Raw genomic sequence first — 17,864 nt, 5'->3', positions numbered from 1 at the left:
TTAGCGTTACGTAATATGGTGTGGTGTTTGTAAAACACCATATAGTCACACCACGCGAAATGCATGATGTAATATAATGCTATTTATATAATTTCCTCCCCCCCCCCCCGCGTATTTATACATGACTTGCTAACATTGTTTTCAATTACATTGTTCACATTATTATTGTATCATTAATTTTTTTTTTTCTCATATTCGAAGCATACTTCAACCCTTTCTCTCGAGTCCCACGAGTATTAATTAACGATTCAATGCGTGTAAAAAGAATAAGAGAACATATGTGTAACATTTTTTTTCGATGAAAACATGTAAATTCCTTTTTCTGCAGGAAAATGTGGGAAATTCACGATGAAATTGATAAGTATATGCTAAAATGAGATAACCACAAATATGATATGGAAAAAGTTGAAATATTAAAGCGCGCACGTTGTGAAACACTATACATTCCCGATTAACTGTCAGAGTCAATTGGAGCCGAGCTTATTAATTAATGACTTTGAAAGATGTCGATGTCATGCGTCAATGCTGGCGGTATAGCATATAAAATGATACAAAATTATACCAGTTGCTCGTATGCATTGCAATAAACGTGTGGATTTTAGGATCACCTAATCTTCAAGAAAATAATACAGTGCATGATTAAAAAAAAATCATGTGTTACTCGATTAAATTATAAATCATGAATTAAATCTATTATTTATCGAAATGTGTGAAATTTTAATGTAACATTTTTCCTTGAAAGATATATGTTTCAAGAACAAAATGTTAATTTTTATTTAAAATTAATAATTCAACTAGATAATTAAATTGTCAATTAATTTATGTAATATTAATACGATAAAATATTAAAGAATTCCATCCGGAAAGAGGATATTAATCATTATCTGTATATCCCCAATATCAGAGATATTTAATTCATTCTATAAAGTTACTGGTACAATTTTCCAACAGACAGAAAAAAGAAGTTGTTGCGTCTCTTAGAACGAATTTATAATTTATATATAGAAACACAGAGCTTTGACACACAATTTCAAATCGAATGCATTTTTCAATATCTTTTTACATGCAACTTGCAATTTTTTGCATGCGGGATGCCGATCAAGATCAAACTTTCTCGATGATACGTACTATGCGAGTGAAGCAAGGAATCGCGTTTAAGAAACTATCATTGAAGGGTTTTTTTTTTTTTTAAATTAAGAACGGTGTACTATTTTGACATTTTTGCAAGGAAATGCAAATGTGCTGCGAAATGCAGTTGCATGAAAACTCTGCGCGAGTCAAAATAATACGTATTTAATGCTCTCCCATTGAAATTTTCAATCACGATATTTATCTTTACAAATATATTAAATTTCTTTCCTTTAATCTCTTTCGCCTCGCTACTTGAATTCTTGGCACAGCATCTGTCATTCGTGAAGATTACGAATAGTTGGCGACAAATTACATATATATGTAGACAGGATCCCAAAATACTCTGTCTTTAATTTCCATGTGACAGATTTTTCGACAAACTTGGAATGGAGTTTTCCTCGAAATTAAAATGAGATTCGAATTGTATGTTACGTAAAATTTTTAAATGTAAATAGAACTTTATTATTCACCTAATTCACGGTTTCGAGATATTATTTAAGAAAAAATCAACTCCAAGTTTTTTTCCATTGGAATTAAAACACATCTCACGGGACACCTTGTAAAAGAGATTCAACGAGAAATTCTAATTGAGCGTCCGAAGGCTGCAAAACAGACACACGTGCGACAAGAGTATAATAGTCACATTCCTAATGAAAAAAAAGAGAAGAGAAAAAAGATTCAGCAATACACACACACAGAGAAAAGAGAGAGAGAGAGAGAGAGAGAGAGAACAAAAACTGCGTGCAAAAGAGAAGCAAGGAAAATCAATAAACCGATTTAATTGGTAAGCGGATAAACGAGGCCGCGCTCGAAAAAGGTCCGAAGTGCAAACGCGGAAATAAAGTGCATCGTTGCAACACAGAGTCGCGATGGCCCGTTGATTGTCGTCGATTAAAGAATCGTCTTCGCGCAATGTCGGCATCTCTGAAAATTAAAGACACGCGTACACATACACACCCACATACAGAGAGAGAGAGAGAGAGAGGGAGAGGGAGAGAGAGAGAGAGCGCAGTCTTGTCCGCCTGACCTGAACGCACAATATACATAATCGTACAAATACAATATACCGCGCGTAACTTTCGCTAAGCCGTACTAAGCCACATTGACGTTTAATGCACAAGTGCACGGTAAATAATGGGAACGTGTAGCAAGTGAATTTTTGTTGCGCGAAAAAGGAAGAAGCTCGATCTATTCGGTAACGAAACGCGGGTCGACTTTGTGAGCGATGGAGATCGAGCGTTTTCATTGGCCCGCGTACCGAATAAACGATTTTATTTACACCGAACTTTCCGTGGAAGGATATCCCAAATTCATCGTATTTTCTATTTACAATGTAGTAACGATTTTACTCTATCGAGAATATCGAGAAAGGATTTTCGAGTTGTCAACAATTTACAATCGAATTTCTCAAATTAATTGAACGATATGAAGAGTAATATAATAAAACTCTTGTCCTTTGTTCAATTTCATATTTTTTTATTTAGGGAATTTTCTCTCACGATTTAAGATACTTAAAATTGACAAGGAGATGCCATTTAAATTTTCTAAACAAAATTTAAGCTATCTATTACAAAAATCTAAAATGATATTAATAAATAGAAGCAAATATTACTCGAGATACCTTGTGCAGAATATATTGATTAAATCGATAATCGTATATGTTTGTATGTGTGTGTTTTTCGTTATAAATTAATAGCAAACAAATTTTTATAAAGGATGCTATTAAATGTTGTTTGTTATCGCGCAACGATCTTATTAAGAAACATGCATATTACGTTCAGCCCAAGTGTTAAACCGGAAAGTTACCCAGGCGAGTATATATAGATAATATTTCAAATAATAATCGTAATATATATATCCAAATTTTTCTTTAGCAAAACAAAGATACGATTAAAATCACGAACTATTATTTCGACTATTTACAATTTCGCACACATCTTGAATAATATAATATCACTCAAGCATCACTCTGTTACATATTGAAGCTCACCTTGAAATACTAATTAGCTTGATCTAAGCATTTTTCCATTGTTTGTTTGTATCTTTATAAAGAGGAATAAAAGAAGGTAATTTCATCTATACAATTCTCTATCGCACATACAAATCCTCTTTAAAAATAAAATATTTAATAATACAGATCTGCTTCAAAAGAAATAATATTCTACCGCGCGAATATCTAAAAATTAATCATTTTTAACACGGTTGTGCCAAATGTGCTCAATTTGTGAATTGCAAACATATACAAGTAAACATGCTCGTCATATACATTGATCATAAAATATCAGAGAAAAAGTTTATTACTGTTCCTTTCTCTAATAATTAAATGTGCCGTCAAAATATCAAAGTGTCACTATTTATACGGACGAGGGAAATATTTAAGGGGGATAAAAATTTAAAGAAATATTTCCCTATATATCGCGCGCTATTTATAAAATTCCATTCGCGACAAACAATTAATTAATTAAAAAAAAAAACCGACGAATAGCATGAAAAAATTCTCGTCACAATATTCGGAGAGGATCATCGCCTGGGTCCCTCGAGTCCCTCGAAGCATGCACATGCGTGTACGCAGGGTGCAAGCTGAGAGGAACATCCGGTGTTTTGCGTGGAATTTGTTATATACCCATTGTGATATCGTGGCGGGCATTGCCGATACGGGTATTCCTTGTTGCCGGCAGCGTATTGGTGCTGCTGCTGTTGCTGTTGCTGTTGCTGTGGCGGCGGCGGCGGAGGCGGCTGCTGATGCTGGGGATGCCATCCGCCGTTACGAGGGTGGGATGGTAGTGATGGGGCGCGCACGTGTGGACCCGACGAGGCGCCATTGGATACCACAGCTCTATAACGACCCTGCATGCCCAAGCCACGATGCTGATGACTCCCGGGGCCGTTCATACTTCCGTTCCTTTTTCCTTCTGTTCGCTATGTATTTTTTTTGTCTCTCTCTCTCTCTCTTTCCCTTTATCTTTCTCTATCCTCTTTGGTCCAGCGATACTCCACTTCTTCGTCGTAGATGCCGTCGTTGTTCTCAATATTTGGGGACGGGTAATTCCTTGATCGCGCAATCTCTGGATGCGCGTCTCATAAGATCACTCGCTGGACCGATCGTTCGATGCGCACCGAGAGGAACCTGGCGAAGGTATTTAAACGATGTTACCTAGCCAGACAGGTTGAACGGATGTGACAAATCTTTCCTTTCCTCTCTCTGTCTCTTTTCCTCTCGCGAATCCCCTCACGACTTGACATTTCGGAACGTGTTGAAGGAACGTCCGAGCTGGTCCTTTTAACGCGAGCGTTGCCAAGTATCGATACACGCACGATATCTCGATATCTTTTGCCATGGAAACTCATTTGATCGTACCTATATTTTTTTAAAAAGGAACTATATTTTCTGTTTGTGCAGCGTTGAATTTTATCACGAGAGTTTTTTCTTCATTTTTATGAAAATAATCGCGTTTTTTCGAAATAAATCTCGCGAAGTTACAGAGAAATATATAATATGTCTATCTCGCGATAGATTTAATTGAAAATTAAATTAATTTAAAAACAATTTTAAATGCGTTAAATGTATCGATCGAATGAATAATCGTGCGATCAATCGGCTTTCTTGGTGACCAAATCGGATGCATTCCTCAACGCGTCGATCGCGCGATTAATGTGCCCGCAATTTACGGATAACTTTTCTTTTTTACAGCGTTAAATACATTCTAATCATCTCTGTACAAAATCTTCAATTTTCCCTCGCTCGTCCTTTAGCTGTGTCGTGTCTTAACCAGTGTTGTTAAAACGTATATCTCCTGCACGAGATTGTACATGGTATTTTCTGATAACTACGTTTGAATCTAGATACAAAATCATCTAAATCTGCATATCTTGTGGATTAAGATACTTTCATGTAAATTCGTTGAATTTATATTACTCATTTAAAAAAATAATAATTCGAAATTAGATCTTGATGTTAGATATTATAAATAAAATATTAATATATTACTATTAATAGAAAAAAAAAATCATTGTATTCAATTATTAACAAATATTATTATAAATAATTCCACAATTATTCATAATAAAAATGTTACTAATATATTATCAACTTATTGTTAATAGATATTTTATTCCAAATAAAAAGAGATTTAGCTACGTTTGCAGCCACATATCGTTATCGTATTTTTACCAACACTGATCTCATAGTAAGGCACTCATGAAGAGGAACGATTATGTAAATCATATATTTAATAAACCGACTAGAACGCTAGCAAAGTCACGTAATATTTACATCACTAATTTTCAGAAATGTCGCGTTTATCATAAATAACGATCGCGGATTCTTTTTCGATGTGACTGCTTTAAACGAAATAATGATGCGATTTCTGTCTAACAAGCGAAAGAGAAACTTTCGCTCTCAACATTCTCTTTATAAATCAATACTTTGTGTATTGTAACAAGGGAATTTGAAAATTCATGAAACTTGAACAGCATGTAGGGCACTTTGGCAAGTAACGATTTTTCACAAAGCAATTTCGACGAATCGTTTTAATTAGTGACAGAATATAGATTGCACGTTAATTTAATTTTGTTAAGCTATAAGAGGTCTCGAAGACAATTATGGATGTTTAAAATTTGTCGATTTTATGCTCGTCCTATTTCAAACATAGAATATATGGTATTCAAATGTAGATCTCTTTGCTATACAAACATGAAAATTTAAAATATGATCCATTATATTTCATTTAATAAATACAAGAGATTGATGTGTTTAAATAATAGAATCAAATAAAGGAAAGTAAGCGAAAGCAATAAAATTCTTTGCTCTTTAGCTAATAAATATTACTTTTCTATAAATTAATTTACAAACCTTTACTTTAGAGGAAAGATACAATATTTTCAGGCAAGAATTTATTTTATTTATTTTCATCTATAGATAATTATCGGTATACTAATGATGTTGTCAGCTATTACTAAAGTATTTATATATGATCAATACTGTAAATAAATGTGTATAATAAAAATTTTAGCTCTATTCATATAATCGGTCAGACAATAATACATTTTTTAATTCTGCTTACGATTAAACTAAATGAAGAAGGAACATTGAAATAGAGCAAATATTACAAAAAGTGTGTCACTAATTATTTTTATACGATTTATGGCAACATTGCAATGATTATAAAATATCAACAGCCTGCGACAATGACAAAAAAATCGCTCAGAGAACTTTCGTATTAAATTCCCTCACACGTCAGTACAATTTCATGTTTGTCAAGAATTCCCTTTTTGAAAACGCGGCAAGGTATCGACAAAGTACAGGGAGAAGATATTAGCATTTCTGAAAATTAATATATAATCTGAATATATATATATATATATATATATATATATATATAAGCTCCTTTTTTCGACAGCTTGCCGACATACATAAAGCACACAAACACATTTAGGCATATCCGGTTCTAATGAGCAAAAGCACAAGAGAGAAAAATCGTACAAAATGTGAAATGTGTTCGCGCTGCTTCATCGACAATTACAATCTTTACATATAATAAATCACTTTATATGTACAATCAATCATATTGTGCAACAAAGAGAGGAATACATTTACAATATAATATGCATACAGTTAACAATAGGTCTAAAGCGCGTGAAAATAAATTGAGGGAAGATTTTCGGCATTCATAAGATGCACAAGCAAGATATATAAATGCAAATTCTAATATAATCTATATAAGGGTAGAGATATCCATGCAGAAAAAAACTCACAGGGATGCATTTTTGCAATTAACATAATCGTGTGAGGCGGTGCTGTAACACGTGGATATCAGAACAGGGAGAGAGAGAGAGAGAGAGGAGGTGAGATAAATGACTCTTGTAATCGAAAATACGAATATCACGTGAATGATTGAACGCCATAAGAATGCGAAGTACTCGTTTAACGTAACACGGATATAATGGCAAGCGACATAATAAAACCCGGCAATTTAAGGTTCACATTCGGCAATAACATTACGCTTTATATGCACACTATTTTACACGTGCAACATCCTGCAACGTCGTCTTTCGAGCTGCTATTTTTCTCACATCCGTAAAAAACTGTCAATATTAATCTCTAAAATTTACAAACAATTAAAAATAAGTGGCTTTATGGTATTTAAGTACAATACAAGATGTGAAATGTGTGAATCACGATACGATAAGACAATTAACAAAATCGATTTAACAATCGGTTTATTGTTTTCCTTTGGAGCGATGTTTTCGAGTCGTTACGTTTGCTAAATAATCGCTGTTGAAACTTAGCCCTCGAGAAGATTACGCCAGGCAATAAAACCGAAAATTACCGACTCCAATCTACCGGTTATAAGATACGATGTAATTCACCACGCATTTTTTGCGCATCGAATTTTCATGTAATTCGTATATTTCCGTACATTCCTTGCTCGTTTACATGCTACATCGGCCTGTTATCGGCCAAAGATTTTTTTATTGCATATTTCCACCAAAATCCACAAATATCGAAAAGCCATTTATTTTCATCTTTCGATTGTTCGTAACTTGAAGATCTTCCTCTATTAAAAATATTAAAATAAATAGAAAATTTATCTATATTCGTCAATTAAGAGAGTATTTTCTAAAAATTAAACTATCCAAAAATATAAAACCCGTAATATAATTAAAAATCGACATAGCAAATGAATTAGTTTTTTGTTGAAAAATGTTGATGTGGTAAACGCAAACTAGATTTATATTTATAAAAATTTTTAATTCTGTTACTATTACATTTCTCTTATTAAACTAAAAATTAATATAAAATTTAGTAATATTTCTATCACTCTAAAGATCTAAAGTTTATGTTTTCAAAATTACATATATAAATATAATATATAAATATATTTTAGTTTCGTATATTAGTAAATTTTATAATTTTTGTCAGTTTATTCCGTTGAATAAAATCCGGGTGAAACCTAGAACTTACCATGGTTTTTTCCACTCACTGGACATGACAAACACTGAAATTCTCATTGTCAGAGTCACTGAGTCACTCTCTCAAGTGACGAATATAGATAAAAGGGTTTTTTATTTATTTCAACATTTTTCATAGAAAAGTCCATTTTTTGCCGATTTTTTCGAAAGATACCGGTTTTCACCGCTAACAAAAAATGTGGAATTTTGCTAATTCTGTCCGAGTCCCCATAAAATTCCATGACAATATCCTGATTTTTTTCCAAGTCCGAAAGAAATCCCTTAGACGTAAATTTTCTCATGTTTTTCCAGAAAAAGGACACCCTGTTTAAATAAAATCCGATACGGATTATATACGCGAAACGGTTTGCATTGTTCGACAGCAGCTAAGATCTCTCTCAGGATCCTCTCTACCTCTCGGGTCGGCGCCGATTTTTGGGCCTTTTTCGGGCCAGAGAATCGACCGTGGCATCACCGAGTCGGGCCGTCCGACGCAGGTCGAAGGAAACGATTAAGTGAACCGGAATATCCAGACCCCGTTGCTTCGGGCCAGCCTTCTCTCCGCTTTCGTGCGCGTAGCCGTGTATTTGGGAAAAAAATGTCTGCGGGGCCCCGACGATAACTGTAAGGTCGCCGTGTATTTTTAGGCGGGTCTCCTCTCGTGCTAGCTCACCCGACGTTGACAATAGTATGTGATAAAACAAGTCGATTGTCGAAGAGAGAAAAAGAGAGGGAAAGAAAGAAATAGAGAAGGACTTGATTTTCAGAGACAAAATCTCTACTCCGTGTGTAAAATGCCTCTGAACAAATATGATACGCGAACGAGAAACAATGACGATATATGTGCGGAAATTCATCCCTCTCTCTTCTATTCTATTGTACTCATAATATTGTCTTTCTTATTTTCAGTGTTATACCGCTATTATTGTTCGTGTTTAAAGAATCATTTCACGTTAAAAGTTTGTACTTTTAATGAAATAGATACAAAATTATACGCGAAAAATGACTCTCTCCATTTTACATTATAAGATGCAGCGGTAAAAAAAAATTTTTTTACATTGTTGAGAAAAATGAGAATAACATCTGGAAAAATCGTTTAAAATAAACGAGATTCGTTATATAAATCGATAAAAAGAAAATATTTGTGAAAACACGCTCTCGCGCGTTGCGTGATGCTTGCAACAAACGGAATCGGCCATCTATTACGAAATCAGTTGCTCGCGATAAATCGCGATAAATATTCACCGTCGCGATGAACAAAAACTTATCGAGAAAAAAAAAGAAAAAAAAAACCAATCGAGCCGTATTCTTCGCGTATATCGATGTTTGCCATTTGTGCGTATCACTGCCAGGCAAATGGATACAAAAATAGCTATTGTGTTATTTAATTTTCGTCTATTTATACAGACTTTAAAGAGAGAGTCACAACAACCAACTCTGCATAAATATTTTTTATCGGACATCAACTCTTTATCCATGCATTTCAAAATTAAAATTTGAGAAAGGCCCACTACACTCGACAAGAAAATCAATTCTGCCAACAATGACGACGCATTTCGAAGCTAAGGAAGGAGAGAGAGAGAGAGAGAGAGGGAATATTTCTTCTTCTCTCGTAACCGCTCATACTACTTGCGCGCCTACATCCTCAACACTCCGACTCCTTATACCGCGCTCATGAAATTTTGAAGCGTCGAATATATACGTACGTCGAACGGGCGGGCAACCATTGCGTCGACATGCGTAGCGTTTCGTGCCGGGCGCACGCTGCATGCGTATATACAGAGACCGGCGAGAGTCGAGAGCGAGGCCCAGGCCCAGCCTCCTGGTGATGTGGTACGGTGTGTCTGCGCGAACGAGACGAGAAAAAGAGAAAGAGAGAGAAACCCGTTTACCTTTAAACTCCTCTCGCGGTGGCGGCAGCGGCAATTCTCTCTCTCTCTCTCTCTTCCCCTCTTTTTCTCTCTTTAAAAAAAAGAAAGAGAGAGAGAGAAAAGCAAAAATTGAGCTCGGAGAAAGCCAAAGGAGAGTCTAAGTCAAACCGCGTGTGTGCGGTTCGGATTATCGTTAAGTTTCATGCAACGACGAACTCTGCGAATCGAATTTTGCGACGGAGACGCATTTTATGCAGCCCGATTCGATACGAGAGAGAGAGAGAAAGAGAGAGACATGCCGTGCCGGTCTGATTTAGCACTCTCCGCTTTTGCGTTGAATACACCGTCTGCGAAACACCATTTTCGCGTAAATCCCGGTCATGTAGAAAATATCGCTGAAACGCGCCTCAGTTAAAACAGAGAACGTCGTTTCTCTTCCCTCTCTCTTTTTTTCGAAATAGCTATCAAGGATCCAGGATAAAGAAGTGAATATGCACGCGGATGGTGATATTAGCGGGAACTAGCCGTTACTTAAATCTCTTATTCAAGCTGCGAACTAATATCGATTCGAATAATAAAGTTTTCTTTTTTAAATTTTTTTTATAAAAAAAAATTTGCTTATAAAAATTCAAAGTTTCATAAAATGGTTAAGTTATTTATAAGAATGTTAATTTAATAAAAAACCTGCAATATATATATATATAATAAATAAAAAAGGGAATAGAGATATGTATATAAGACATTCGTAAGTTTTATTCTTTTTTCTAAATAAATTTAAAATTGTTCTGTACGATTTATATAATCTAATACATTTATGTATCACTCACGCGCGTAAGAAAGAGAGAAGAGAAAATATAAATTGCATTAAATTACGCACAAAAGAAATCTTAAATTTATTTAAAGCGAAATTTGAAGATAAAAATTACGCTTTAAAAGAGAGAGTAAGAGAGAGAGAGAGAGAGTGCTTTTATCTCTATTTCTTTTCTATTTATTCTTTGTTGCTCCAATCCGCGATTCGTATTTTATACTCGTATTTCATCGTGTCAGAATCCTAACAGCCAGCCATGCGCGCGCGCGCGCGCCAACTATTTCGGCACGGATTCTATCGCGGCCTGTGTAACATTCTATCAGCTTGAAATCCATCGACTCCTTCGAAATAGCGCGGTGCGTTTCTCGAGCAGCTGCGTTTTCAATTTTCCGGCACACAGCTGGCGGTCGGCCGCGCCTCGAGTCGAGTCGATCTCAGATCCTTCGTCGTCCACTCGAAAAATCGAGCCCTCGAAAAATCGAGCCCTCGAGAAAGGAACAAAGGTCGTTGGTCCCGGGGCCGGTTCGGACCGGAAGTCTGGGGGCCTGGTTTGTCGAAGGTATACCTTCGACACAGCGCGTTTCGGTCTCCTCCCGAATCGCCTCCAGGAATCGCCAAGACGAGAGAGGGCTCGAAGGAGCTCACTCTCTATCGATCCAAACCTCTTCGTATCACGAAACTGGCTGGCACCTCAGAGAGCTCGAGAGGAAGGGAGCCTCGGAATAGAAGGAGAGAGAAGAACAAGAAAAGCGATACCAAGAGAGAGAGAGAGAGAGAGAGAGAGAGAGAGGCCCGCTTTGCTCTCCGAGGGATAGTGATCCAATTACTGATTTCACGTTTCCTTCGTCGCATCAGTTTTTCTATTTTCCGTTCAACGCGCGCGTTAAACTTTCCATCTTTAATTAAAGAGAAATACATAGATGTTGCCAAGTAAGATAACGAATCTTAAACGTATTCCAATTATAATTGCTCGCCACAATATCCATATTTTAGAAATCCAGAATAATATATCTGTGTCATACAATATTTTTCTAATTAAAATATTATTAGGAATAATTTGTGAGATGTATTGCAAGAGAAAGAGAGTAATATAAATATAATTATTATAAATACATAACGTAAATATATATATTTACTACGTATAAACATTTTTATATAAATTTATAAAAATATCTGTATAATACAAAAATCATTACTGTTTTCTACATTACGATGCAACTTAATCACGATTCGTTGCACATTATTTCAACTAGAAAATATTATATTACGTACGCACGTATTAATTATTTTACATCTTCCTCGAGTATTGCATGAAGCGCGAGGTCAACTTGTCATTTTTTAAATATTCCTTTAAGCATCATTATCTTTAAAATTACACCGACGAATATATAGCAAACGTCTTAACGCAATATCAATAATTAAAAATAGCACGTATTTTCGAGAAGTTGTACAAGCACCGCTTAGACACATCATATACACTATACATAGACACTACACGTTTAATTAATTAATAGCTATATATTGACGCTGTGTAACTATTGCGCCGTGTGACCGAACGAAACGATCGGCGATGCGTAATTCGCACAGTTGCGGTTATAAACTCGATTTCTGCAAAATATAATCACAAAATCCCCATAATCCTACGGAGAAATATCGCGAAACTCTCCTTCGATTATCGAACGAATGTGCCCGATTCTTGCACGTTATTTGAACGAACTAGTCTCGCTTGGAAAAATTGCAGCTCCTTAGTCACGACTAAGCTGACTAAGATATTCGCACGTAGCTCCGAATGGCTTCACTTTGCAAAAGTGATTATCGCGAAAAAATGCACGCGCTACCTTTCGAAAGTGTCAAAATTTTTGCCTATACGATCGTGCATAAATTTCGGCGATCGACACGATTTAAACAAAACTGTAACTTTAAAAAAATACGAAGTGTCTCTCTCTCTCTCTCTCTCTCTCTACTGAAATTTTGTAAAAAAAATTCCTGATCTTCCAAATATTTTTGTTCAAAATTTCAGGTAAAGAAAATATTTTAAAGATTTTTTCAGTGTAACTTTTTTTTTTTTTTTTTTTTTTTTTTTTTTTTTTTTTTTTAAATGCTTTTTACTCATGCGAAGAGAAAACACAGAGCCATTTAAGTTTCAAGTGCTAGTTTTGCAAATGTACCGGGGGGGAAAAAAAAACTGAATAAAGCTTTCGTAAAGTAAATATTTTTCATTTGTATAACATTTTCATTTTTTTTATGAATAAAAATTACAATAAAGAATATGTACTGTATATTTAATATTTTGTTAAGATATTGAATATATTGAAAATAAAAATAGATATAAATATATCTATAATATATTTTAATTATAATTCACAACTTGGCTTATCGAAGCTATCGATAACAGCGAAAATATAAGATGGTCTTCTCATCTCGACTTATTCACCTACGACCTGACGATCGCGCGTATCTTGGATGTTCGATAAAAAAAAAAAAAAAAACCACTACTCTTTTCGTCCTTTGAACGTATGATTGGAGCGACTTCCTTCGGAAGAAAATTCCTCCGGATGCCGAAGAGACGGATAACTAGATTTTCGGAGTTAAAATCTCAAAAGATCAGAGCGAATCGTGCACACGTGAATATGTCCATATGTCTAACTTGTCGTGTTGCATCAAATGAGTCGTTTGATATTTCTACTTCGAGGAAATTGAAGAAGCGCAACATTCTGCGATGCAATCGGTCACGGAATTCGTTTCTTTGTGAATTCGAGAGAAGTATTATAATTTTTAATGCCAAAAGAGTCAGCATATTGATATATCACACTATCTTATAAAATGAAACGTATATATATATATATCTTTTCAATGGAGATTATTGATATTTCACGGTTGTTATATTAAATTTTGTATTGCCGTTCAATCTTGCATTCTGATTAAATTCGTATCTTATTCAATTTACGTGATTCGATTGCTTTATCACATTCTTATAACAAAAAGCAAGAAGGCTCCTACCGCTATGTATTTTATGCTTTCTCGCTCAATGAATATCATAGAAAAAAATATATAAAATTAAAATAAACATGAAAATGTGGAAAAATAAAAAACTTAATTCTCGTGAGAAAAGTCACTTTGTGACTTTTGAAGAAAGAAACGAAACGCATCTCTCGCGCTCATCGTACTTTAAATATTTCAAAAGAAGAGACCTCCAAATGCCGAATAATCAAAATGGTATAGCACAATACCTTCCACCGAAAAACAAGTTGGATATTATAGGTAGAACCTGAGAAAGGAAAGGATACGGAGAGCGAGAGAGAAAAAGAAAAGGCGTTGGTTCCCTTTCAATCTTGCACAAAAAAAAAAAAAAAAAAAAAAAATCCATGTCTATATCCATTCCCGAAAGCGTTTCCACGAAAAATTCTACTAACTTGCAGAACATCTTTTCGCCTGAAGAACGTTGTGCATTAACGCAAGACTTGATCATAGGAACGTGTTTCGAATGCAAACCATTTAAATAAATCGCGATTATAAGATAATACAATTAACAATGGTAAAATAAATATAATCTGTGTACTATTTAATATTCCAAATAATATTCCCATCAATTACACGTGTATCCGAAAAAGAGGCCTGCGCGAATCGTCATATGGGTATTGCGGAGCGAAACCGGGGAGGAGATGCTATTCATAAACATTCAACTTTCTCGATTTTCATAACACGTGCGCGAATCGGCCGAGAGCTTTCCCGATTTTGCTGTAATATTAACGGTGGCTTCTCTCTCGACGGCGTTGTTCGTGAGAGCGAAAGTGCTCAACAATTGCGACGCGTTCCGTGATTGTGCGAGGCTACGCAAACTGATGAATTGCGTCGCTCGTCCACGACTACAAACACGTGCGCGAGGCGTGTTATCTCAAGCGAATCGGTATGATCGCGTACATTAATGTCGAGAGCAACAAATAGAGAGCAAATCTCAGTATACATGTTCGATCTGCGGAGAGAAGAATGAGAGATTTAGATACATGCGTTTGTATGTGTATCTATCCACGTGCTTTCCAGGATACATTCTATGTTGAAGCAATATTTCAATCAAATATAATTGTCGACTATATTTATAGATATTCGTCATCTCTATTATTTCATCCACGTGAAAAAACGAAAAAAATATAGATTGTCTATCTAAAAGTAAGAAATGTAAAATAATATTTTTTTTATAATTTCATAAATAAATAATTCCAAAATAAATAAAATAGCTATAGATATTTTTTTTTTTACTTTTTCAGAATATATTCTCACTGACAAACTATTATGGTACAATTAGCTATATAATTTTGTAAAGAAAATTAAGCTGTCTTCGGAAGAAAAAAAAAAGGAGAGAGAGAGAGAGAGAGAGAAGAAAAGAAAAAAAAGAAAAAAAAGAAAAAAAAGAAAGAAAGAAAGAAAGAAACGCGCTTTTCGTTAGATACTGGTTTACGATTCCCATAATAATATTTCATCGAAAAAGACAAGCTGGAAAATGACGAAATGTTAAAATTCACAGTCTCAAAATTGGAAACACGAGGACCATCACTCTTGACAACAAACGAAAACGCGCTTATTTTTATTTTCCCTTTTCTTTCACCGAATCTCTCCCTCTAAATCTTTCGGGGCTACCAGAGAGAAGGCTCTCCTTGAGAATAATCCCTCCCCAAAAAATCCATAGTATTGTTGGCCATAAATTTCTGAACCGAGAACTGTCCATGGTGCAGCACGGCTATTGTGGAACATATGCACCGATCGAGGTAGCCGATTCAACGATAGGCGACTTCCTGAAAAATCCAGAGAGAGAGAGAAAGAGAGAGAGAGAGAAAGAGAGAGAGACCTGTGTCTCCCCGATCACCACCTGCTCTCTCAGTACTATAAGACCTTCGTGAACATATGCCATGTCTGTGGCATACAATATTCTCGGCCAGCTTGCACGTTCCGGGGTCTTAAGGTAGTTGTTTAGTGAAAAATTAATTTCTTCGATATTTTTTTTCTCATTTTTTTAACCTAATTTGCATGTTAATGTAAACGATATTGCAAATGGATAATGCAAATAAATATCTAAATGTCTGCGTAATTAGAAGATTAATTGTCTCAAATATTTATATTATTCGTAAATATCATCATTAAAACGTGACGATTCGTTTGCGAATACATGTATTAATGAATAGATACGAAACCAACAGTTTATTCTCCAATAGTGAAAAATCTATATTTGTGAAAAATTTATTCAAACATTAAATTTTTAGATTTTGCTCTCATCAATAAATAATACATTTCATATTTTTTTAAATATATCGTAAGACAGTTTAGAATTAAATTTGAATTTCTCTCTATGCTATATGAATTAATTTGTAAATAATATTATCACTGAACAACTACCTCACGTTTCTTGCCGCTAGATATAATCTTTTTATCATTTTTATGCCACCGTTATTTTATCGAGAATATTATATGTGTAATTTTCAGGAGACGCGTGTCAACGAGTGTCGTCGAAATATTGAAATTTATAAATCGTTATTCAAGGTTAAAAAAAAAAAAAAAAATTTAATTTATAAAAAGGTGTGATCGAATATTTCGCGTGTAAAATAAATTTTCAATGCTACTTTTGTCAGGTGTTTACGAAGACGATGTATCGCTATTTGATCGCATCGTAATGAAATGCGGTAATGAAATGTGGTTAGCCACTCGTACTCGTAAATATGCAACATCTTGAGTGTCTTAGGTCGGAATAAATTTATTAAAAAAAAAAAAAGGGAAGCTTCAAATATATATACACACACACATACATATATATAGTCTTCTTCCATATCACGTGTCTAAGATAATCGCAAAGATAATATCGGCGGTGTATTAATTCGAACAAATTTGATCCTTTGTTCTATTCGGCGTAAATATTTTGTTTTAAGACAAAGTAATCTGTTTCTTCGTTCAAGACAAAGAGTTTTCTTTTTCGACATTAAATGACTAACGTATTCAGTATACAGAGATTCCAATATAAATCTGTATATTATTTTTTTTAAAAAAGGAACATTTTTTTCTCTATGTAGGAAACACGGAGAGAGTCTGATTCTTTACAAGACTGTCGTTTCTTATTGTTCGTATATAAGATTATGTGAAAAATAAATTCAACAGCAGTAAATCATTTAGTAATTATTATTTTTTTCGAAATTATTAATTTAAGAGATTCTAAACAGAGTAATCATTTATGCTTTATATTTTTTATATGTGAAAATTGACAAAGCTCAAGATCATCAATCGATCACGTATTGAAAAGTTACCTCACTGGTGCATGTGTCAAACATACAGAACGAAAAATAATTTTTTTCATTCGAAACGAACACAAGGAGCTCCAAAAGCGCCACGGTAGAACGAAAGAACGTACCTAATACCACGAGAAACAAAAGTATAGTCGTAAGTTTGGGGATTGTGGGTGTGATAACGCTATACGATGCGTTCAGGAAAAGAAGAAAGAAACATTGTTTATTGCAACGATATCGTATTTCTCTGGGTGGATGGCCGGATGGGCGCACCATGAATCGACCATATAGCTTCGACAAAAGAGAGAAGGAGTAAAGCAGAGAACAGACGGAAAGAGAAGACACGTTCAAGGCAAAACAAGGATGGAAAGCACACATACGTGTATATATCGTGCATCGCAGATCGCCTTAAAGTTATAAAACGAGGATACTCCAATTTTATCCGAGAATTACATGAAAGGAAATACACATGTGTATTAAAAAAAAAAAAAAATGAATATAATAATGCCATCAAAATTATAGCTAATTAGAATAGAATTTTAATGTTAAATAATAATTGAAATTATAGATTCAAACTGAATGATATGAAACTAGAAGAAGACGAAGACTCGGTTAAAAGCATCTGTTTGACTCCAGAATCCTCATGAAAATATTCTACAAGTATCGAATCAATTTTCGTTCATTTCGCATCCACGTTTCATTCAATTCTGTCATAATGATGTAGCGCGGAAAATTTAGACATTATCGTATAGATAGTACAAGATAATACAAATGTGATTGGCAAATATTTGCATGACCGACGTCAGGAAAATTCCGATCGTATTACCGACTCACTTA

At 34.6% G+C, this 17,864-nt stretch overlaps 1 protein-coding gene across 5 annotated transcripts in view; it reads right to left on the bottom strand.

Annotated features, from left to right (window-relative positions):
- The window catches only part of Mura (murashka), a 40,289-nt gene that overhangs the window by 6,555 nt on the left and 15,870 nt on the right, over positions 1 to 17,864 (bottom strand). For 2 of the 5 annotated variants that reach the window (XM_070294862.1, XM_070294863.1), the window contains exon 2: positions 3,755 to 4,258. The exons of 2 other annotated variants lie outside the window; for them this stretch is intronic. In XM_070294862.1, coding sequence (XP_070150963.1) covers positions 3,755 to 4,023 — 269 coding nt within the window. In that variant the 5' untranslated portion in view covers positions 4,024 to 4,258. Of the gene's footprint in view, positions 1 to 3,754; positions 4,259 to 9,788; positions 10,010 to 17,864 lie in introns of those variants that run through there. One more of the 5 variants, XM_070294865.1, reaches the window with a different exon arrangement.

This window comes from Polyergus mexicanus, unplaced genomic scaffold (assembly GCF_030449975.1).
Source record: "Polyergus mexicanus isolate NDT 795.1 unplaced genomic scaffold, iyPolMexi1.0 SCAF_4, whole genome shotgun sequence".
Lineage (NCBI taxonomy): Eukaryota > Metazoa > Arthropoda > Insecta > Hymenoptera > Formicidae > Polyergus > Polyergus mexicanus.
This window is presented reverse-complemented; position numbering and strand designations above follow the sequence as displayed.